Source organism: Aythya marila (assembly GCF_965140915.1).
Source record: "Aythya marila genome assembly, chromosome: 1".
Lineage (NCBI taxonomy): Eukaryota > Metazoa > Chordata > Aves > Anseriformes > Anatidae > Aythya > Aythya marila.
This window is the reverse complement of record NC_139042.1, coordinates 126,660,763-126,685,400: the sequence shown is the minus strand read 5'-3', so window position 1 is coordinate 126,685,400 and position 24,638 is coordinate 126,660,763. Positions and strand designations below refer to the sequence as shown.

The 24,638-nt window shown below is 46.3% G+C and overlaps 1 protein-coding gene across 1 annotated transcript; it reads right to left on the bottom strand.

The window, feature by feature from the left end:
• Positions 1 to 1,508: 1,508 nt before the first annotated feature.
• LOC309876867 (alpha-2-macroglobulin-like protein 1) lies at positions 1,509 to 24,638 on the bottom strand (the record flags this gene model as incomplete). The annotated part of the gene is made up of 35 exons (XM_082757702.1): positions 1,509 to 1,549; positions 1,689 to 1,791; positions 2,104 to 2,172; positions 2,793 to 2,883; positions 3,190 to 3,314; positions 3,426 to 3,641; positions 3,780 to 3,994; positions 4,454 to 4,616; positions 4,988 to 5,062; positions 5,462 to 5,618; positions 6,426 to 6,507; positions 6,648 to 6,824; positions 7,693 to 7,776; positions 8,811 to 8,865; positions 9,378 to 9,499; positions 10,085 to 10,211; positions 10,339 to 10,564; positions 11,248 to 11,362; positions 12,187 to 12,271; positions 12,495 to 12,647; positions 12,944 to 13,093; positions 13,482 to 13,627; positions 14,016 to 14,079; positions 14,318 to 14,548; positions 14,797 to 14,964; positions 15,440 to 15,549; positions 15,976 to 16,090; positions 17,058 to 17,169; positions 19,070 to 19,154; positions 19,613 to 19,772; positions 20,280 to 20,300; positions 21,948 to 22,000; positions 22,561 to 22,723; positions 23,457 to 23,640; positions 24,580 to 24,638. 35 exons carry the CDS (start codon positions 24,636 to 24,638, stop codon positions 1,509 to 1,511), a joined length of 4,302 nt encoding a protein of 1,433 aa, XP_082613828.1.

Sequence of the window (24,638 nt, the reverse complement as noted above, 5' to 3'; positions counted from 1 at the left end):
TTGTACTTGGTGGCTGTGACCAACAGATAAGCTTTAGTCAAAGGCAAGGGAGGACTGGGATATGTTCAACAGTTCTCTGGCCAATAGCTACACTTAAAGAACTTTACCAAGAGCAATTGGCAAGGATTTACTGCTGAGAGGGGTTGAGAGGCTACAGTGTCAATCATACTGCATTCCTCTCTGGAGCCTGCTTCAAGAGCAGGAATACAGGAGCTTGCAGGAAGGACATATGAGATATGGCTGTCACAGCATGTACAGTTGCACCTTATACCCCAAAGCCGCCTGGGTCTTACTCAGCAGAAAGTGCTGGAGACCATGAGGAGAGAGCAGGGGAGGAGATAGAAAGATTGTACACCGTTGATGGCAGAATTAGTATCCTTATGGGCTAAGCCTGCAGTTCATCAACAACTGGCACAATGACAGGAAGGTCAGGGGTGATGCTTACTTTAATTCTTCTTCCCAGGAATATACCAGATATATAACAGCCCCCCCTCACAGCCCAGCCCCCTCCCAGTGCAGGCACAACTGCTGGACCGTTGTGATCCCTAAGTCCATCCACTCAGGCACAAGACCACACGGGCTCGGCTTTAATGGGGGCAGTGTCGTTCTACTGGGGGTATCTGGGGCATCTCCTTCCATTCGGTCCCCAACCTGAAACATTGGGCAAAGGCAGAAGTCATGGTGTGGCAGTTTCTCACTTCTCCTTTACCACAAAACTGTGACTGCCTCCTCTCCTTTCTGAGGAACCATGTGCATGTGGGAAACAGAAGGTAAGGCAAACAAGGAGGGAGTGATCCAGCACCTCCATGGCTATCACCAGACTTGTGTTGGATAGGAGTGCCAGTGGCTCTCTAGGAAGATCCCTAGGATCTGTATAGGCAGGTCCCACAGTGGTCTGTGTGTGGGATTATGTCAGGATGAAGCATATGCCATACCAAAATTTTGCTTTATTCTTCCAGAAACAACAGATCCAAACCTGTCCTCACCTCAGGCTGCTACTAACAAGCCATCCTCTCTCTAACAGCTGTTTTTGTCACCCCACAAGACAAAGTATTACGTCTTCCCAGCTTCATCTTGCTCCTTTGGCTCCCGGAATTCCCCCTTTCTACCCAGTAATGAAGGTAGCAGGGGCTGGGGACAGACTGGAGCAGTTGTCTGGGTCTGAAGACCCTCATTAGTGCAAGCCACTATAGCTCTGCATTCTCAGTCCACATGATGCAGTCACCATGCTCTCAGTCTTTCCTTCCTCACTCCCATTTTAAGACTATATCTGCTGTCAGCCAGAGCCTTTCAGCTGCTTTCCTGTCTGAAAAAAGCCTAGCTCTACACACCCAGCCACAGGCACCTGGCTGTTCCTCATTCTTGCTGGACATATACTCCCCAATGACTACCGTTCTCCTTCCCACCTCAGATTGCTCACAAGCTCCCCAGATATTCCCACTCTCCCACCCAAGACCCATCATTTCCTGATGCCACCATTTGTATCACACAGGGACTTGTTGCCTACCTCAGCTACAGACAGCACTGTAGTCAGCCAAGGCTCGCTCCTCTGCAAAAGGAAATGAGAAAGACAATTACACATACATGAATGTGCACAAGAAATAGCACACAATGACTTTACAAGTTACATCCAGAGAACTAGTAATCCAGCTCTCCATCTCAGAGTAGGAGGGGAATCACCAACCAACCTGGCTGGTAGTAATCATAGACTTTGACGGTGGCTGGTTTCAGGTTCTTCATCTCAAATATTTGTTCCAGTTGCAGACTGAAAGTCTGAGATTCATCATTGAGCTTATGGAGATTGAAAGAAATTAGCAAGGAAGGGAAGTAAGAAGACATTTCAGTTTTGTCTTCTCTACCTTGAATGCTTTCCTGTAAAAAATCTCTTTAATCCATCAGAGATCCTGGATTTTAGAAATGGAGTATGTAAGAAATAGCAAATGCTAACTGTACAACAATTAAATTAGGTAAGCTTCTTCTGCCCACAGTTCTACTAGTGTTATTTCCCCATGGCTAGCCCAGCCCTGGCCTTCTCACACAGTTCCTTGTCCTCTAGTCTCTTGCTCTCGTTATGCCTAACCTAATGCTGTCATTCCCATTTACCTTGTCCAGATAAATGTAGACCACATCAGCTTTCACTTCTATTTTCTTAACGATGGTTTTGCGCTCCAGCTGGGACAGGAAAGAACAACACAGGTAAATTTGTGTTGATGTTGTATTGATGGCACAAAGTAGAACTGGACCCTTTGTGGATCTTTGTCTTTCACATGTGTAAGGGCTTTATTGTCTCTATCTTGAGTAGACCCTCCTGGAGCACTCCTTGTGAGCCTCATCTCAAGGACAGACTAAGCTGTCCCTGCTCAGTTAGAGGAATCTCCCACTCTGGGGACAAAAGGCAGTAGATAGTATATAGGACTTAATGTGCTGGTCAGCAAAGAGGCACAAGTAAAGACTGTTGTTATCTTATCTCACTAACTGCTAGAATGCTCTTAAATACACCTCTGGGTGTTGTGCAAATAATTAATCTTTCATCTTCATGTGACAAACAAATACTGTTATTTAGCACACCCAACAGAATAGTGTCAATGGGAGAAGCTGAACCATCCTTGAAATTCCACGGGTGGTCCTTGCAGGACCTTGTATGGAAATGGAGAGATTTTGGTTCAATTTCAACAGTGAAGGGTCATTCCTAATGTAGTTGCCTCATGGCCTGAATGAATAGCTCCCAACAGCAGCAAGCAGGTGGGACCCATTTACCAGAGCCACCCTTTTTCTGATTCCAGACTCCTTACCGACAGCCTGGAGCCTGGAGCCAGGACAAATCCGGACAACAAGGAGACCTCCATGATCACCATGTTGGATGTGACTCTGCTGCCAATGTAGCTGAAGAAGATCACACAGTCAGATGGTCTGTCTAAGAGAATAGAGTCCCCCCCTTCCCTTTACCACCATATCTTGTGTGTAGGACCCTGAGCCATCTGGGCCTGGGGTCAAGGTAGACAGTTTATCATCTCACAGGAGGTGAGATGCAGGTAGCCAGCACCTTCCCCTTCCACCCATTAACTACTGCCAAATTTACCCTCTGTCCTGCCTGTGTTCAGTCCCTCCAGCGCAGCCCTGAGGCTTTTCCAGCTGTGCTCCCCAAGCACAGCATGTCTTGCTGGAGGAGGAAACAACCCTCAGGATTACCTGACGAGGATGCGGACAACGAGGGCACGCGTGTTGGCCTGGCTACAGTTGGCCAGCTCTGTGCTGACACGCAGAGTGAAGGTTACAGTGGTCCGCGGGGGAGACTTGTGGTACCTCAGCACTGTCTGCAGTTTGAGGGTCAGGATGGAAAAGACAGCCCATGCATGAGTTCATCCAGGGCGAAGAGGCAGAATCCTCCATCTATCATCTCTCCCACACTCACCCCACCACCTTACCTGAGCAAAAACACAGCTGCTGCCCTGGGCCTGCACCATGAACTGCCCTGGGATATCTGTCAGCTCTGCCTGCTGCACCAGGATCCGTTTCTGGCGGGTGACTTGGAATGTCTTCCCAAAGCCCCTGTGGGACTTCACCCTCACAAGCGCTTGGCCTGATGTGCTGAAGGTCTTTGCTGCATATTTTGCTAAAGCTTGCAGGGCAACAACTGTGTCCTAGGGAGAAAGAGACAGTCACCTCCCTGAAAACAACACCTCTAGCAAGGCCAGCTTGAGACAGGAAGACCTCGAGAAGACTTGCCCTGCCAACTTCAGGAAGAAAAGTATATGGACCCACATGGAGCTACTTGTTACCTGGGTGGAGGCAAAGCCCCCATAGGCATTCTGCTGCTGGGTCAGCCATGCCACAATACCAGCTGCAGTTGTCATGTCACCTGCGTGCACCCGTGGCTTAGAAAGGTACGCCAGGAGCACGTAGGCTGTCAGTTCTACATCCACTGACTGAGTGCCAGGCCAGAAGGCTGTGGAAGCTGGGGAACTTGGTTTGGGGCTCCAGTGTATTTGTCCTCCTGCAGAAAGGAAAGGAGTGTGCAGGCTATCTGGAGAGAAGGGAATGAAGGGTTCTGGACACAGAAAGCAAGCAGTAGAGGGCTTTCAGAGCTCCTTCTGCTCCTTCACTGTCAGGCCAGTATCGCTTTGTTAAGTTGGTTCTCCAGGACTTCATCCAGTCCTAGCACACAGGTTTCTACCCCCTCCCTCAATAAGATCTTTAAATCCTCCAGGCTGAGGAAAATATTTCTTATAAGTCACCCTCACAGCTTGCTAAATAACATATTGCAGTTAACATGGTGCAGTTCCTGGACAAATACAAAAATAGCAGGTGCATTTATTTTTCCCTCAGCACGCCTCTTGCATAGGTTAGCATATTCCACGTTTATCAGCTCTGTCTAGGCAACATGCATGGGTACATTGCTCCAATCCCAGCAGGTGAACAAGAGCTATTACTGCAACAAGCAGCCAGCACCTACCTGATTTGATGGCCTGTTCCTCCAACTTGTATAGCAGCTCCTGGGTGGTCTCATAGTCTCCAGCCAAGGCAAAAGCATAGGCCAGAACAGCTTCTGTGTAGATACTGGTGACATTGTGAACTGCCTGCTGCAGGCAGTGGAGGGTACTCTGCATCATCTTGCCCTGCATTGATAGAAGACATGTGCCAAACACTGACAGGGGCAAAGCAGAGGTCAGGCTCTCTCTGGGACTATGTCTTGCTGGTGTAGCTCCAGAGAAACCCGCAAAATTATCACCCTCTCTTGCATAAAAAAGGCAGTGCAGCCCCATTGTGCACTGGAAACTATGGCCACCAAACACTATTGCTCCATGCTAGTGCTACAACACCGTCTCTTATGAGGAATTACTTCAGTTCCACTAAATGTTGTCTCCCTCTCAGCAGCCCTTGATGTGTTCCTGGCCTGGAGAATGTCAACATTATGAGCTTTTTCCCCATAGCAGGGTGCAGGCATGGGAGAATAAGGGAGAGCAGGGGACAGCTGGTGTGTGCTCACCTTCAGTGGCTGACCCAGCTCCAGCAGTGCTGCAGCGACATATGCTCCCAAGGAGATTTCATCATCCACACTGCCCTGTGAAGGGAATCCATTGCCAGAGACAAACTGTGAGGAATCACCAGTCACCAGAGACCCTCTGCTGGTGAGGGATTCCATCTCTGCAGAGGCACAGCCCTGCACCTGGAGCCTCTCGTAAGCATGGTCTCCACGGCTCTCAGGTGTGTCATTCTGACACCCCAGGACCTGAAGCACCTTTCACTCTCTAAGGGGTGTTTCAAAGGCTCAGGGCATGACTTCCCAGAAGGATAGGCATTCTTTATGCTGTCTCTACCCCATTCCTTGCTCTCTTTAAGTCTAGTTGCATGACTTGCACGAGTGACTTTCCAGGATCGGTTGTGATCCTATGACCCTTTGCTGCCACAATGCCTGCCCAGCCATTCCCCAGCTGTGCTGCCTGAATTGTCTCTCATTTACCTTTATAGAGGAATGAAAGAAACTCCCTTTGGTGGCAAAGCAGCCGCTGGGGAGTTGATTTTGCTCTAGCCAGCGTAAGGCATCCTGGATGTTCTTATCATCTACATAGATGTATTTCTTGGCTTGGCCAAAACTCTTGACTACAAAAGCTGTCAGCCTAGGAAGAGAATGAGTTGCGAGAGAAATAGAAACACAAAAAGACAAAAAGAAAGCCAAATGCCTCCTGGTGCTTGTCTCTGAAGTTAACACTGACATATCAGGGTGTTTAAAAAGACTCTCTTATACGCAGAAAAAAAAAAAAAAAAAAGATCTCTCATACGCAAAAGCAAACTAAAAGTGGAAATGGTCTCTGGGACCAAAGCTTCTCTTCTTCAGCCTGGGTCCACACAATCATGTACTGCTTTACCCAGTCATTTCACAAATGAAAAACCTCTACCCCTTCTACTTTGCCTCTTGCATCTCATCTTCCTTGAATACCTAGACACAATCTTGAATACCCCATTTCCTTCATTTCTTCATTTCTCCCAGCCCAGCCATCATAGTGCCAATGCAGTTCATGCAAACTCTCCCAAGCAAAACCCTCCATGGGAAAAATGACTTTTCATTGCCCTTCCCTGATCTTCCTCCAGTCAGTATGTGCCCCTATTGGCTTGCTGGGGCTCCACAAGTAGAACCCCTTGCTCTGTTTGGGGCAGCAGCAGGACCACAGAAAGAAAAAAAAAAAAAAAATGATCTCCTTGACCCTGAGACCATATCTTTGTGTTCCATTTTCCCAGAAACTCTGCTGCCCTGCCTCATACCTTTTTCAAGTGTCTCAATCCCTCAATCTGTATCCATGTCAAACAGCTCCTCGGGGGCTCCATCCAAAAGAAGGAACATGCATCCTATCAGCTTTTCTTAGACACATTAGCTGCTCTGGCCCAGACAGTACAAATTAGGAGCAAAGGATGTTCCCAGTGCTTACCAAGTGTTCCCTTCCCCATCCTGCTGCCCAAAGACACTGTAGGAGCCATCTCTATGCTTATAAAGGAGTTGTGCCTGGTACCCTGGGGAAATACAAACAGTGATTAATATAGCACAGTAATAGAGAAAGGCCAGTACTGTCAGAATAACTGCAAGGAAGAGAGCTATTGGTAGATTAGACACGGGGGAAAGCAGAGGAGCAAGGTGGATCTCTTGAACTTACCATTGTGCAGGAGTCCCGTTGCCCTCTCCTTAATTTCAGGGGTCATCTGCCTCGTCTTCTCCAGGTACTGCAGCACATAGACAATGGGGGCAAACAGCACCATGTTCTGCTCCCCACAGCCATGGGGCAACTGCACCAGGCGGTCCAGGTTCTGTAACACAAGCCCCATGAGGTCACCTATGCAACAATATAAGAAACAAAGAAAGTCTGAGTATGATTTCAGATGCTTCTCAGCCAGGCCCTGGATAATAGTGTGTTATCTCAGCAAAGGAGAAAGAAGAAAATGGAAAGAAACAACTGAGTATAGGATGAAGGTGACTATTCTTCATCTTCCCAGTCTGGGGGGCATGCAATACAGGATAACCACACTGTGGAGTCTCTGAGGAACTTTTTCAGTGTGAAGGGCTCCAACCTTGTAAAGGGCTTTGAGCAGGGCTATAGTTGCTCAGGTTGTGTCATACAGACAGATAAATATAGAAGTACTTAGGAGAAGATTGAGATGTCTCAGGTCTTCTTTGAGGAATTATGGCAGGCCTGGTTTCATACCAGTACGAACATGGGGACAAAGGAGCACAGTGCAAAGAAACATATTGAAAACATTTGTCTGGTCCCAGTGGCCTCTCCAAATAATCCTTTTGTAACTTTGTAATGCTGAGAAGGATTTCTTCTCTCCAGCAGCTTTTATTGTAGCATTGAAACTTAGCAGGGGATGAGATGGTTATGAATTTTGCTGATTGTATCTACACTGAACTAGCCAAGATCCCAAAGTCCCAGATAAAATTTGGCCCCAAGGCTCTGCTACCAAGTCCTAGCCAGAAAAATGAGGATTATTCTCCTCTGCAACCTACTTTTCTCATGAAAATCTAAGTGCAAATCCAAAAAAAAAATTTGAAACCATGTTATTGGCAAACCTTGCAGGGCATTGAAACTTATTGTTTTCTCTTTCAAGCAGTGTCATTTCAAATGGATCCCCTGACATCATTACCAAGTTAAGCCCTGCTCATCTGTAACATTGGTCAGTGAGTTCACAATAGAAATGGCTTACCTGAGATGGAAATTGAAGCTCTGGCAGATCCTTTTACTACATTATCCGGGAGGTGAAGGGGCACAGGATCTTCAACCATGTTTCCTGATAACAACAGGGTTAAGGTGCAGCATGAAAAATCAAACCAAAAGTATCTAACCAGAGTGACAAAATCAGAACAAGTAAGTGGGACACTGCCTACATCCTGCTCATGCAGAGTGTTCTCTATAATCTGTCTCAGTCGTCACACCAAGCTCCACTGCGTGGAAACTTTTCAGATTAGAAGTGACTTGAGAGCTTATGGCAAGGGCAAGGGCATACTAAGCTTCACAACTCAATTCACCGTGCTTCACAAGTTCCACGAGGATCCTAGTTGATCATCACTTGGCAGGAGGACATCCTGCAGAGGCTTGTAGTGCTGCAGGGTTAGGGTGGTATGGCAGGAGCTTCTCTCTCTTGAGTGACTATCATGCTCCAGGAACACCCAGAGGCTACATTGTGGGAAGGAGGCTACAGAGCACGATTTTGCCACCTAACTCAGTGACAAATTCAACAGGGAAGGACGTGTGGAAATAATATTCCCTGTCCTTTTCTGTCCTAATAAGAAATTAAATTTCCGCTGTGAAAAAAAAATAAATTTTGAAAAAAAAATCTTTCATAAGCCCTCCCGCAGTTCAGTCCTACTTTCAGGTCTAGTTTTATCTTGTTCAGCCTGGAGAAGACTCCTGGAAGACCTTACAACAGTCTTTCAGTAACTAGAGGGTGCCAACAAGAAAGCTCAATACAGACTCTTTATCAGGGAGTTTGGTGATAGGACTAGAGTAATGTTTTTTAACTAAAAATGGGTAGATTTAGATTAGATACTTGGAAGAGATTCTTTAAGATAAGAGTCATGAGGTACTGGGATAGGTTGCCTAGAGAAACTGTGGATGCCCTATCCCTGGAAGTGTTCAAGGCAAGATTGGATGGGGCTTTGAGCAACCTGTTCTAGTGGAAGGTGTCCCAGCCCATGGCAGGGAAGTTACAATTAAGTGATCTTTAAGGTCCCTTCCAACCCAAAACATTCTATGATTTTAGTTATTTCAGGCTGCAGGACCTGAATAATAACCAGGTCTAGTTATTTCAAACTGTCCACGTACCTCCTCTTGGGCACAGAATGGAGCTGTAAGACTTCTCCACTAGCACACCTTCTGGCTGCCATGGCAGGAACATAAATATGAGACAGAAGACACAAGATTACACACAAAATTCCCAAACAGCAGTAAAATTGCAGAGCAGGTCTGAATTCAGCTTTTAGTTCCCACGTTCTCAGGGACTCCTCCTCACCTTTGGCAGGGCTGCACTGAGACTGTCTGCTTCACTGATCACGAAAGCAAAAGCAAGTCTGAGGGACAGGACTCTAGTCAGTGAGCAGATACAAAAGCTCATGTATGGTTGGTCATTGAGCAGGAGAATGTATAGGGAGAACCATAGGTATAGCATACAAATACAGCTCAAAAAAGAGTAGTGCAAGAAAGGAATAGACCTGGCTAGGTCCTGGGAGGAACAGAGTAAACCAAGCCCAGGCCTTGGTATGCTAATACTGGACAGAAGAAAAAAAAAAGAAAAAAAAAAAAGAGGAGAGAAAACTGTTTAGCCCAGCTCGGTCTCCTTTCACCCGGGGCAAGGACACTCAGGGAGAGAAGTGAGCCTGCTCTTATACTGACCCGAACCAGCAAGTGTTTGACCAGAACATGCCTCCGCCTCGTGGTAGCTGGCAGGGGCTTCCTGTCCCCACAGCGTGGTGTGGTGTCCAGTACCTCAGTCCTGATTGTGATATTCAGAGTCCCTAGCAAATAAATTGAACAGTCTGTTTCTTACGTCCGTAGCCAGAGTCAACTTGCTTTAACTGACAGTGGTCTGAGGTGCTTCAGGAGGCTGAGCCTCCCAGCTTCAGTGGCTTGACAGGTAAAGATGGGCCAGTCAGTGCCAATGGTTTGTCCAGACACCATAAGTATGAGGGGGCTAAGTAATGCCTCACCAACAATGACCTTAGTACTCTATATGTGACTATAGTGTGAGAAGGTTCGGCAGCCCCTTGGACCCCAGTGACCCCTTCCCATTGCACATGAAGCACAGCACCAGCCATACTAGGTTCTCCCAGTCACATACATGCAGCCCGTTCCTCCCAAGCTGGTTCTACACCTCTATCCCCAAGAGTTCTCCACGTCACCCATTCAGTTCCCACCCTCCCTGATGAGCCTATCTAAGAAGGGAGAAAGAAAGCAACCATGATGGTTTGCATTCTTGTACCACTAAAAATAAGCTTTGGGATCCAGGGAAGGCAAGGCTCTGCCAGCTTTTCTGGACCTCCCACTCCCTTGCAGTTCTTTCTGAGGGCTCCCCACCACTGCTCCCGTTCTGATTGCCACACCCAGCTGGATTGCTGTCATGTTCCACGCAAAGGTCTTGGACTCTTCTGCGCAGAGGCACTCTCTGTCCCTGCAGGTCCGGCACTGCTCCACCTGGAAGTCTGGGGATTTAGCCAGGGATACCTGTATCTAAAAGAGTGCCAACAAAGGAGAATGACTGGGCAACTGGGGAGAGATGGTGTGGTACATTTGCTGTAAAACTGGAAGGCATGATAGGTCTGTCCCACACAGTATTTGCTGTGGCACAAGCACATACCTGTATGCACTGCTGCAGGTAGTTGAAAACAGTAGCCTTCAGCGTGAAGGTCTCTCCTTGTATCACAGAATATGGCAAAGTCACATCCACAAACACAGGTTGTACTGTTCTGAGACTTGTGGTCGGGGCAAGTCCAAACCCCCTCCCAGCCAAGCAGAATGTCTTGACTTTCCACTCAGCGACAGCGGCAGGCACTGTGACTGGGATGCTCCTGCTCCCGTTGGAGCTGAAGGGAAAAGAGCACTTGCATAAGGAAGTCTGTCCCACCCCACTGCAATGGGAAGAGCTCAGGACACCAGGTGAGGGATGCTGTGCAGATCCTCAGACTGAGATCAACATCTGCCCTCTCATCAATTACTCCCACTTGAGTGGCTCAGAGTAAGACAGATATAAGAAATCTGTTCCTTAAAGCCATAATTGCTGCTTAAATGCTTCCAGTGATTAAGTTATACCCTCTTCCTGAGCAAGACACTCTCCTGGCATTCCAGCTGTATACACTCAGTCAACAGCATAATGTCCAGGAAAGCAGCAGCACCACATTCGCCTGAGTGCTGATTCATCAGTCCCAATCCAAGCATTGTGGCAACAAAGGTTATACATTTAGACAGTGCACCCACTAAACTGGGAAATCAGTAGAGTGTACACCACTGTGTGAGAAGAGGATACTTGGTGGCTTGATCATGAACATTGCTGTTTTCTAAACATGACTAAGCAGACTAAAGTTTTGCTCCTTGAAGTCTGCTAGTCATTCATTCGGATGCACTTTAAGTGCAGGGAAGAGCCATAAGATTTACATGCAGACCTCTCTTTACACCTATGGATGGCTTTTTTGAACAGATACAAGTCAGCCAAAACTTAATAGCAAAGGGTTCATCCCTCTGTCCACTTGTAAAGTCTAGCATCACTTACCCAACAGAGAACAGATTCCAGATCCAAGTTTCAGGCAAATAGTGGTGAAATCTTCTTTGGGTTGTTAATTGGGTTTGTTCCTTGGTCATTCTCCTGTATTCCATAGAGGGACCCCCTGAAAGAAAGAATAAAATTCCCACAAGAGTGGAAGAAGTGAGCCCTGACAATGATCAACAGCCAAGAACTGGGACAAGAGGCAAAGCAAGCAGTAACAGATGTGAGTCAGGCAGAGCAATACACAAGGGAGTGAGCTGAGTTGGTAGGAGGGGGAAAATAGGAAGGAGAAGAAAATGGTAACAGGAAAATCAGTTTGCAGTGAGCGGGCTGTGGCTATAAATTTTGAGTCTTGGCTAGGCAAAGCCTCTTCCCAATCTGACCCAAAATTGGTGTTGAAGAGACTATGGACCTCTAGAGGGCCCTTTTAAACCAACATTTCTGTAATTCTGGGAATAACAATATTCCCGTTTGCTTGTCTGCAGAAAACGCAGAGACCTCTGCAAACAATAGTAGTTTCAATATCAACAGGCAGATAAGGCAGTTTGGTATAATCACCTAGTGCAAAGCGAGACATTAAGGAAGCAGGTGACAGTTCCTGCAGCCAGAGGTGGGAACACAAGCCAAAACACAGCACGGTTTGTGGTGTAATGAATGGGAGATGCTCCCCTTCAGAAACCACTAGGTTTGTCTGTGCCCAGAAAGGGAATGACATTCTCTAATGTCAGGGAACATGCAGGTAGGGGAATTTTTCAAAGCTTTTAAAAAAGTGACCTATTTGTTCCTGCTGAGGTCTGACAGACCTGGCAGTGAGGCTGTGGCAGCAGCATCTGTTACACCTCAGCATGTTAACATCCACCACCAGCAAACCCCAGCGATCAGAAGGCTCTTCCATCTATGTGATATCAGGTCCCAGCACAAGGATAGTCTGAAAGTTCAGCTCACCCATCGTTGGCTTCCTACCTGCCCGATTAGAGCATTGAGTTGGCTTCCTGATTGCAAGGTTTGAGAAGATTTTTAGACCCATGTTCTGTTGGAGAAAGAAGGAGGGGAGGGGAAAAAGAAAAGCAGCTGTGAGTGGGGAAGGGCAGCCACTCTTCCTCAAAATGACTCTGAAAACCATCACTTTTAGGACAGCCAGCTGCCCAGACAGTCCAGGTCAACACTGGCCCGAATGGACAACATGCCTGGTTCCTTCTTTCTCAGAAGGACTCTAAACAAGTGTCTCACTGGGGAAAGACAGAGATGATTACCCAGAAGAGGTTGAAGATGTCAGGCTGAAAGGAATGCTGCAGTTTCCCTTGCAGCAGAGGTGACGTGGAGTGGGGCTGAACACAGTGATCTGGATACTCTTCAATTTGAGCAGGGTACCCATGTCGGTAGATAGCAGGGAACAAGCCATAGACCTAGGAAAACTCACAGGCAGAGGAGAATCAGGCCAGGAGCAGATATCTCCAAATGCTTCACTAAAGCCTCCCCAACATAGAGCCTGCCATCTTTCTAGGCAGACCCCACGTACTACTTTCACTCCTCCTCCACACAAAGACCCCCTCACCCATTAGCCTCCAGCTCCCTTTGCCACAGCCCTGCCTGTATTTGCCCAGCTCATATATCATGTCCGTTTTTTGTTGGTGGTTGTTTTTATGTTTTTGTGGTTTTTGTTTGTTTGTTTCTTTGTTTATCTGGCTGCACAGACACTCACCATTTGGCTTGTCAGCTCACTCTCTGGTCTCACAAGGAACATGTTTTCATCCACGGCCTGTACTGCACACACGGAGCCGGGGGCTGCCTGCAGCCGGAGCTGCGCTGTTGACTCTGGGTGGGCTTCTTTAGCCAGAAAACCTACTTTGACCTTGAACAGCACACCATATAATATAAATATATAAATATAAATATAAATATAAATATAAATATAAATATAAATATAAATATAAATATAAATATAAATATAAATATAAATATAAATATAAGAAATATAAAAAAGAGAAAAAGAGGGGTAAGGAGGCTGACAGACACAAGGCACAGACAGAAAGAGGGAGCTCAATTAACATCCTCCCGGCTCAACCTCTGCTACGAATAGAAGTCACTGCTAAATGGAAGATCCCAGTCCCTGGGCATTGTGCTCCAGACATCCCCTTCCTCTCTTCCCCCCAGTTCTCTGAAGGATTTGAGTGTTTTCTTTCCATAGCCTGCTGACTCCAGCTTGTCAGCTGTCCCTCAGCTCTCGGTGTGAGTCTCACCTCATTTTCAAAGCACAAGGCAATATCAAAGCGGATGCTATCTGCTGTTATCCCTCCACTGGGGAAGATAGCGTACACCACTAAAGAAGGTGACGGGGTGAAGTCAGCAGTGAAGGTCAGAGGGATGGAGAAGGAGCCCTTCAACACTGAGGAAGGAAAAGAAAAGTGTTTCCATCACAGCCCCACTGAGACCTTCTTTTGGTCTCCTTTTTTCTGCTTTATAATCCCACAGTATCAAACTAATTCCTTCTGTTTTTCTCTCTGTTCTCTCCTTCTGTTCCTTAACCCTGTGTGTTCCATCTCCACACAGTTCCTCCCAGTCTCTCCTCCCTTCATTGTTTCACTCACTCTGTCTCTTTGTCCTCTCCCAGCTGATATAATTGCTTCCTTGTCTCCATCCACCCTGTTTGTTGACTGCCCAGGAGGTGTAGCTTCAGGGAGTTCAGGAGAAACTCCAGTAACTTTCACCATCCAACCTAGGAACCCACCAAGCCCAACTGTTCCCCATGTTCAGGCGGGCCACTTCAGACTTACTGTTCAGCTTCCCAACCTGGACGCTCCTCTGTCCCCTGACAACAATGCCAGCCTTCCCAGTGACCTGAGGGAAGAGGACACTGGGTGAGCAGACTGCTGTCTGTCACCAGGGCACACTCATGCTTGCCCTGTGTGCATCTTGCACTCTTAAGCAACCACAGAAATAAACTGTGGGTCCAATCCAAGGTGACCCAGGTGAGAAGGGTGAGCTCTATGCAGGGGTAGAGTTCCCTGAGTTCTCCAAGAACAAGTCCATATCGTCATCCCTCCCCCCACCTCAGTTCTCTACTACCCTCACTCACATAATATGCAAAACCTATCCGGCTGGTGTCTTCTCCCAGGTCATCCCGACTGAGTGTGAAGGTCACCTGGACACTCTGCTTTAGTCCACAGGGCAGTGTTCCTGTGAGTGGGTGTATGTCCAGGAAGCTCTTCGTTGTGACATGGAAGGGTTGCAGGTGATGGTAAGCATTAGTGTAACTGACACCAGTTTGCCAGGGTGCGTGTGTGAGATCTTCCAGCGTAAACCTTCCCTGAGATGAGATCAGAAACATACGGAAATCAGGACATGGGAGTTGCACGCTTCAGTGCTTTGTTAGGTTAGGATGTCATTAGCTTGGTTTGGGAAAAGCCATTGCTTGACACCTTCCCCGTGGCTCTACACCAACAGAACTGTGTGGGGAACCCAGGAACAAGCTGTCAGGGGGCTGCAGGGCAGGAGCGGGGAGCACTGGCAGAGTTTGAGGCTTTTCACTCTCCTGTGTGCAGAGGTGAGATTTACCTCCAAAAAGACTGAGGAGCTGTTCCAGGCAGTTGTGTCCAGGTTGAAGGATGCTCTTCCATTGCCATCCGTGATATACATTTTGATAAGCCGACGTCTCATGAACTTTATTACGAGATAAACTTTTCTGTTTTTCATACCATTTCCATGGTGATCCTGAAGCTTAATCTGGGGACAGTAGGGAAGGACAGAAAAGTTAAAGTCAGATGTCAGTCACAGTGTCATACCCAAACCTTCCTTCCTCTGACAAGCATACTCCTTCTTGTTTAGGTGGCCTTGGCTTCAATCTGGCCCCAGGAAGATAGCAGACCTGTAAAACTCCCTCATCTGTAAAGTTAAGCTGAGGGTGGTTTTATCCTCCCCAAAAGCAGCAAGTAACTAGACCATAAGGAGCTCAGCTCCTAGCCAACAGCTGAGAAATTCCAGCAAAAATCACTCAGTGCTCTCAACAGAAGCCAGAAGTGTAATCACACCAGGGAATCTGAAATGCAGAAACTGGAGCCATGCTGCACCTATCAAGTAATGTCACACAATGAAAGGAAAACTGCTCTGAGGAACAGAAAATGGTTTGGGTCAGAAAAATTTGCTAGATACTAAATTCATTGGCAAATGATGGGGAGGGAAGAAGTATGGGAAAAGTCACCTTCCCCCTGTAGGGTACTCCGGGAATGTAGTAAGCATTTGGTGTTTCAAACACTGCCCGTACAGCTGTCCTGGAAATGAGGATTTGGCTGGAGGAGTTGATTTGGACCCCTGTTGGAATGCAGAGTACAAGGGATGCAAGATCATTATCAGAGGTGACTACCGTACCCTAGTTTAATCTCACTTTGTTACGCCCAGGCCTTCTGACTGAAGCATCTCAAAATTCACAGTACAAGTATATTTAATGTACAGAGGCTGTTCCTGTGGCAGCTCATTCCTTAGCTAAGGTGTTTCTAAGCCCCTTTTTGGCCTCATGGACCAAGCTCCCAGACACTACTCACCTGCCTGCTGCTGGCAGAGCAGCTCTCTGCAGATGCAGTGAGCTCCTCAAGCAGGAGCACCAAGTCCTGTGATGGCCCCAGCAGTGTGGAGGAGAGGAGGAGGTGTGCCTGCTCTGACCTTCACACCCCAGGTACGGACACTCTCATCCGTGGACCTTCTCTACACCAAATAACTGTAAGCAGACCTTACGGGTACCTGTGCCTGCCTCCAGAAGAGAAGCTTCTGCATAGATTTTGCTGTCCTCCTCACTAGGAGCCAGATTAAACACCGATGTGCTTACAGAAGGTGTGAAGCACCCCTTGCTCACTGTCTGCAATGGGAAATGGTAGATAATTGAGGCTGGGGAGAAGTGAAGGAGTTAGAAGTACACAATATTAATCATTCTGTCATAACTTGATCACAACAAGTAATAATGCAGACTCAGTCAGATAGAAAGTGTTCACATTTTAAAATTGGTATTTCCTATTTTATACGTATGCATGCATGTAATTCATATTGTAGAAATATAAAACAAATCACCATAGTTGCATGAAGTTTGCGATGTTGGTAACTTTCCAGCTTTAGCAGAAAACTGAAGGTTGCACTAACTGGATCACAAAGTAGTTATATTAGTATTTCAAGAGATCTGACTAGGAAAACTGCAGAATCAAATGAATCTAAAGAATCAAAGTAACTTATCGTTTTCAGAGCTGGAAGATTACAACTACCATATGTCCTGATGACAAATCATAAAACATGAAAAATTTTAATCATACATGCAGATACGAAGAGTCCAGTTATGACATGTTTTGTTAAGGATGAAAAGAGTGAAATAAGGTGGAAAAAAAAAAGTCAGTACATGATTTGGCTGTGGAAATAACTGTCTACACTGTACATTGGTAACCTTATGCATCTCCAGGGTAGGTTCACCTTAACATGGTATTTTTGCACCTGAGAATTTTTGCACCTGTTGCTTCTTTCACTATATCACTTCCTGGGTATTTATACTTCTTTACAGAAAAGAACAGGACTTTAAGGTCTGCATATGATTCCTCTTTTCTATTCCCTATCCTTAATAAACAAATTTACAAATAAGAACTTCTAGGGGTAAAGGTATCTCAGTTGGTCAGAGTAACCATAACTGCATTAACTGAATAAAAATGTTTACAGATTAGACTACAGGTAGAGGTTGGCAAACCTTCCTAAGTAGCAGTTCATTCCATTCTCTCAGGCATTGTCACACGTTGTCATATGTGGTGCTCTTCCACCAACCACGTATCCCCCAGGATTTTACTCACCTGACCACTGTATTCTCTACAGATATCCTTGCTGACATTTTGAAGACGCCTCCTTGCCTTCTGGCACAAAGTCACCCTCATGGTCCCTTGCACTGCTTTCCCATAGTGGTACCTGCAGGGAAAGCACCAGATGACCTGCCAAGCAGAGACACTGAGGAGAATTTTGTGGTTTGCTGAGCACATTGCTACACACAGGTGGGCTTCCTGATGCCGGTCTTCATTCAGTTTGTAACCAAGCAGGCACAAACAAAAACACAGTACAGAGTATATTTAGGGAGTGCACAGTCTTGCATCCAACACAGTCAGACACAGAGCCTAGGCAAAAAAAAATGGGACCATGCTTTCCAAAGCTCTCTCACTTCTGGGTGCTTTCTGTTCTGGAACTGCAGGCAGAAGAAAAGAGCTGGCCTGAGTTGTGTGCACACAGCATGGAGCAGCACCAACTGGAGATACTGGCTCAGGTGTGAAAGGAACAGAAGCCTATGTCCTTGTACACATGAACAAAATGTGCACGATATGACATTAATAGAGCTACGGTATTTCTGCTTCTGGTGATGGCCTTAGCAGCCACAGCTCATTTGTCTCAGCCCCCACAGCAGACACACCCAAATCAAAAACATTTTCCATTGTCACACTGACTCCTTGGTCACTGTAATTCAGGAGGTGGTGGGATGGTTGGTAGAGCAAAGGCAAAACTCATTTTCTGTGGTTTGAAAAATCTATTGTTTATCCAGCAGGCTTTCTGTGTGGCTTTTAACAGGTCTATTTAGTTGCAGAGGTGGAAGAACCTCTGCAGCAGTACCTGCCAGAGCCTTGGATGAACCAGCAGGCTTTGCAACCTCTTTCCCCTCTTTGGGAGCTATAGTTAAGCTCCAGACCTTAAGCTACATTATAGCTATACCTATGCCAGTGCACTACTTCTCAGCCTGACGCACTGGCTTGACTTCCAGGATTCACCTCAGTCCTTCCTCCTCACCATGGGTTTATCTTATGATCTGGCCTCTTCTTTCCATCATCAGACTCAGACTGACTCTGATTCTTTCTTTTTTCTCTTTCTTTCTTTCTTTCTTTCTTTCTTTCTTTCTTTCTTTCTTTCTTTCTTTCTTTCTTTCTTTCTTTCTTTCTTTCTTTCTTTCTTTCTTTCTTTCTTTCTCTCTCTCTCTCTCTCTCTCTCTCTCTCTCTCTCTCTTCCTTCCTTCCTTCCTTCCTTCCTTCCTTCCTTCTTCCTTCCTTTCTTTTCCTCAACTATAGCAGAGTCATGCCCTTGTCAATGTGGACTTTTCCACTGACTGCCTTGCTGACTTTCTGTGCTTCAGCTCCTCTCTGGTCTTCTCTTGGGGAGCAATGTTCCCTAACAGCACCAGTAACAGGAAGACATCCATGAATTACCCTGTTGATGAAGAGTGCTGTGCTGTTTTCTATTAGCAACTTAAATGCTCTGATTTGAAATGTTTTTTAATAAGAAATGATGCCTGTTCAGCAGCAAAGAGGCAGCAAAAGTTTTCAGAAAAAACAGCTCCAAATGTGGCTCTGTTCACCTCCTTTATCTGTCCACAAAGTGCTTTCCAGAGCATTCTCCTTCTTCCTTTGTGCTTACACCTTCTGAGGTCATGCCTGCCTTCACACCCTCATCTGCTCAGTGTTCACTAATGATTACAAAACTAGAGAAACTCTGCTACTAAGAAGGAAATAAGTTCAGCAGCATAAAATAAAATGAGAACCTTGTACTGATCCTTGTACTTCAACAGATCAGTCCCATATCAGATATGCATATTTCCCCATACAAGGTGCACCAAGGCCAGATGGACACAGCTTCCAGAGAAGGGTGTAGCTCAGGTACCTCCATCCCAAGCAAGAACCAGTTAGACTCTTGTACTATCTATTATTCTTTGAAAGCAATGCTTGTGTTTCACGCCTCTTTAGCCAATTCTCCTTGATGGACTCAAGAGAGTACATGTGTGGAAGAACAGACAAGATTTTGATGAGCCATTTCTCCAGAATTTTCTCCTCACCTGCCACATACACGCAGTGGGAAGGTTTTATCTGAAGCATAAATCTGAACCGGTCCTTCGAAGAAAACATCAAACTTCTGCAACACTAGAACAAAAAACACAAAGTTACTCTGTCAAAGGCAGCAGGCTACCTAGACATGGATCATGAAAGGGAAGAGTTTGTTACCATAAAGCTGGAGTCCTGTAAAGGAGCATGTTCATGAAATAAAAGCTAATTCAAATTTTTAAATTAAAATTACTTTAAAACAGGGAAACTAAAGGAAGAATCTTCTTTTTTTCCCCAACCTATGAAATGCTAGAGGTCTTAGGATTATTCTCTCTCTGTGACACTCTAGTAACTCTTGTTACTAGATGCCCTCTCCAGGAATCTCCAGTACAATCTCCCTTGTTGATATTTGTGATATTGCCCACTCTATACATTTTTGTTGAAATCTAGCTCTCAGACAGTAAAACTTAGTTTACAGTGTTTGGCTGCATATTGTTATAAGGACAGAAATAAGCAATTCTTCCATCCCATTCTTTGTTCTCCATACTCCATCTTACCATGTTCCTCCACCTTAAATGTACTGGACACTTTTGGGTTCACCACATTGATGGTGTAAGTCCCCAGAGAGAGTTCAGTAGCTAACTGGAAAGAGAGATCTGCAATGCCCTGTTTTGGTCTCACATCCAGCCACTGGCCAATGCGGTTTTGGTTTGGGTCCTGCAGTTGGAGGAAAGGAGACAAGAGACAGTCATCAAAAACATCTGCTGTTCTGTTCCCAAAGCCCACTGGATTCAAAGTTTGAGAGATTTCAGAGGCTTTCACAGGCTCCTGTTTTTTGTTTTGTTTGTTTGTTTGTTTGCTTTCTTAATGGGAGGTGCTGCAGCAACCTGAACACTGAAACAACGACAGAGACGAGCCCAACACACTAAAGGTTGCTCTACATTGTACTGCCCTTGAAAAAGAAAGTGTGAAAGATCCCAACATTTAAACTCTCCAGTCTTAATGTAAGTATAAACTTTAAGAGTTAGCTAAAGTCTGGATGGAGCTCCTGAACATTGAAAGGAATGAACAATTTGTCTCATCAATGCTTTTTACAAGCATGTGGATGCATATACATGTATACAGTGATGCTGAGAAAAGTAAGTTGACTCAGTAAGACAACGGCCTAAATATCCCTCCTGAAGTACCTTTCCTCATAACACTTGGGGAGTCCGACACACCCACCTGGATTTCCACCATGGAGTACTGCAAAGCAAACAGATAGCAATATCAGAAGCTGGCATGATATACCAACCTACATATAGACTTATCTTACCCACCTAGCCCACATGACAGTCCCAAACATTACAATACAAGAAACTTGATCCTACAGAAACCAGGAAAATGGTTTTGAAATAATATGGATATATTTTTAAGATGCGTTTAGACATATTCAAGCTTTATTCTGTGACCATGAAAGCTATAGTTTGCTATTTAAAAAAAAAAAGAAAAAATAGAAAAAAAATATAGAGAGAAAATTAGAGATACTCACAAATACAATCATTCCAAACTCATAAATATTAAAAGACATCAGTTTTGTAATACAAATCCCAGCAAGTAGCAAAACCGCATCATCTATAGGATGAATAAATCCCATATTTTCCTGTAAAGTCCCTGGCCTTGGAGGTAAGGCTTGGGGATAGGTAATGCTGCTGACTGCAGCAGCACATCCAGGCAGGCACAAAGAAGGGCCTCCTATGTCTATTAACTCTGTTCTTATATCACTCAAGCCTCATAATAGCTTTGGTTAAATAATTTTGAATTTTCGTCACAGCATTATTAACAGTTATAATGCTAATTTACGCATGCTTACAGATAGCCACCAAACATTTATGGCCAATTATCTTCATGAACCAAATGCAGGCATGGAAGCAAAGGTATTGCTTACTCTATTACCTAACTAATATAAGACAGATGCCTTCTATTTCTGGGGCAGGAAGTGAGTGCGTGATCCTAGGCCCTCATCAATAACCAAAAAAAAGGGGGAAATTAAGTCCACACTAAAGAAGCCAGAAGGATCTCTCCCTTCATCTCAGTCTGGAGGGATTTGATTTAACGCTCTGCACACTTATGCCCCTCAGCATTTATCTATCGTGGCATGAATTCCAGTTGGCTCTCCTTAAATTGCTTCAGGACAGAGGAATGTGAGATATTTACAGCCGCTGGCAGCAGGTAAAATTGCTCACTGTAGAGAGATGCTAGTCTTGCAGTTTCCTGGCTAGCACCTATGCAAGTCTCTGGCAACTTCTCACTTCCTTGACTCAGGCAGAACAAGCTGCTGCCAGCAGCAAGTCAGTATAATTTGCTTATACTGCCTTCTCTCTCGTCTCTTTTTATAATCAGTTTGTGTGCATCCTTTCCCATATCAATTAATTTTTCTTAAAATTTTGCAGACATGCTGTGGCTTGCTGCAGGCCCCTCCCACCACCTATAAGAACAACACACTGCAAAAAGCTGCAGAACTCAGTTCTGGCTGAGCCTGGGCACAGCCCGTCTGGTAACTGTGCCCACAGCCAGCAGCCTGCAGATTCCCTCAGAAGCCAGCTTTTTTCTGGCAAGGGGAAAGTGCAAGCAGCTTCTGAGCTCCTAACTCAGCTAGCAGGCAGCGCTGGCATGCTCCCCAAACCTCAGCAGCCATACCAGAGATACCACCAGCCAACAACCGTCCTGTCAGAGCGACAATGCAGCTGGGAGACTGAACTCAGCAAGGTTTGGTAACAGGTCAGCGTCTGCTGCCTTGGGTACCGCAGACACACAGACCATGTCTGCAGGCACAGTGTGGGGCTGGCAGAGGAGGCAGACTTGGCAGAGGAAGTCTGGAGACTTCCTTGCATCCACTTAGACAGGCTTTACCTTGCTGTTAACAGGGACAAAGTCTTCAGTCAATGTCACTATCCGAAATTTCACTGAAGGGAGAAAAGGAAAAGATCATGTTGTAGAGACAGTACATTCAAGACGGGGCTAAACCTGTGCTTACCTCAACCCCCAATCAAGGCTCTTACTGCCCCCACGCCTGCCTGCAGCCCCCTCTTGGTGCTTGTTCAGCCCTGCTCACCACTTCTCCCCTCCCCACACACAGCAGGCTGTGGCATTCCTGCTTTGCTTTTTGACAGATTGTCCCACCCGCTGGCACCACTCACCCGTGGGACAGGCTTGTAGGCACAGGCTGAGGAGGGGGGACACAAAAATCTCGCTTTGTCCCCAGCCTGTGGCTAGAAAGCCTGCTCCTACAGCCTGTGAGACCACAGCTTCCAGCCCCCTCCCTTCCCTGAAACACAAGCATAAATGGCCTCTGGTGCTGCAGATGGTGGCAGAAGCCTCTTTGGTCACACACAGCTTCTCCCTTTGTCCCAGCTAGGACTACAAGGCCCAAAGCACCAAGCACAGCCCTCGAGGGAAAAAGGGAACAAAATACAGACAGGTCAAGGCAGGGGAGCTTCCAGGGTGCTCCATGCAGAGCGCTCACCTGTCTGTCCTGGCCTATAGACAGGTTTATCCATTTGGATGAAGGTGCCAGTGCCAGTCCTACGAATCAGGACTTGCTTTTCCTCCTTTGCACTGAAATAGTGGCCATTGGAGATCTGCAGCTGGACAGTGCCCACCTCTTGGCTGCCTGCAGGTTTGGGGACCTGGGACAAGGAAGAGAAGTCACCAGGTTAGCAGGGAGCAGGTGAAGACATGATGGCATTAGAACATACACTCTTCTCGTCGCATATCCTGAACTGTGACGCCTTCTTCTTCCCCACCTTATTCTGAAGGCCAGCACAGTGTGTCCCTTCAGGGGCTTATTAACTCTTACTTGCCAGCACAAACAAAGAAAATAAGGTTGAAAGAAAATATGGCAGATCAGAAAGCTTCGTATAGAGCCTGTGTAAACACCCTGCTGTGCCCTTCCTAGTCCCAAAGCACACTTTACAAGAAAAGCTTAGGGAGATGCAGGTGTGAGGGGAGACTGCCTGAGCTAAAAGGTCTGGTTCTGCATGCATCACTGCACAGATGACATCCTGTCACACTGCATCCTTCTTAGTGGAGAGAATGAGGTAACAGCTGCCATTTGGGCGCTTCTGAGCTCCTCTACCTTCCTCGCTCCTTTGGTGACTAGCCAGGCACCTGTGGTGAACTGGGCCACCAGGGTGGATAGTAAGCTACCCAACAGGAACAATATCATGCAGACAGACAGAGGCAGGGAGGAAAGACACTAAGCTCCCACTAAACACTCTGCCTGACTTTACATTAACTCCTTTCCATGCCCTCTCTCCTCCCATCCTCCTCCTAATCCATTTCTCTGGCAACAAGAGTCATGAGCCAAAGGAGCACTTTGGGAGCTGTTAGCTACAGGCTGCTCCCAGGAATGGTCCTTACCTGAAACCTGGAGCACTCAAAGATCCAGTTGTTCCGGACAACCTTGCGGTAGATGCTGATGTTGCCAGAGGCATGCACAAGAGTTAAGGCCACGCGAATAGGCTTCTCCACACCACGCAGGTCCAAGCACACCCTCTGGGAGGAGGGGAAGGGCAGTTCAGCTGGGAGGATAATCAAATACTTCCTGCAGTGGGGAAACAAGACGATCAGCTAGTCTCTTTGCCTTGAGACTAATACTCCATGGTCTGAGGAAGCAGCAGGGTTTACCTCTTTTCCAGGAGCAACTGCTCTGCTTGGGGAGAGGGACAGGTGATTAACAGTGAGAATGTGCACCTCCCAGTGTTGATGGAAAAGTTATAATAAATTTCAGGAGACTACATGAAAAATGCTTTGAGGTGACCTCACATTATGCTGGTGTGTATGGAATTCTGGAGCATGCTACAGTAGCACAAGGAAGCATTTACAGCAGAGACCAACTCTGCCTCAGCAAAGAAAATTCTTTTTTAAGGGCTTCCCAGTACACAGGGAAAAGGGAACAGTACTATCGGACTGGGATATAGAAAAAGTTTCAAAGTTAAGACTTGGATCCAAAACCAAACTGCTGTATTCACTCAGGAAGTCGCAGCTGTGTAATTCTGATTCCAAAGCTCTCTATGATTATGGATCTGTTTGACTCCGACATCAGAAGTGCAGGATTCTCTACAGCTTTTACTGCAGCCTCAAGAGAAAAGGATCCACCTTTCTTGCTTCGAGAAGGTTCATCAATTACTTTGGCAGCAGTCTGGTTCCTGCTTAATTATTAGGGTTGCCCTGCAACCCTAAACCTCTTGCCCTTCTCTTTATCTTACACCTTTCCCTTAAGACTGCCTCAGGCTGCAGACCCATGTTCTTTTTACTCCCACTGACAGTCCTCACTTGGATCTTGCACTGCAGCAACATTCAAAGAAAAAATTCCCACATTTAGAAGGATCCTGTGCTCATATCAGGATTTGTGGCATGCATACCACCCCATATCTATCCCTTATAGGAGATGACTCACAGGGTCCCATACTCTCTCCCTACCATCCTGGCCCCTCCCTCAGCATTGGACCTGTCAATCACCAGACCTCAAAATGGCACTTACGGTTGTGCCACTATCGCCAGGGTGTAGAGCAGGCAGCTCAGGAGGAAAGGAGTCCACAT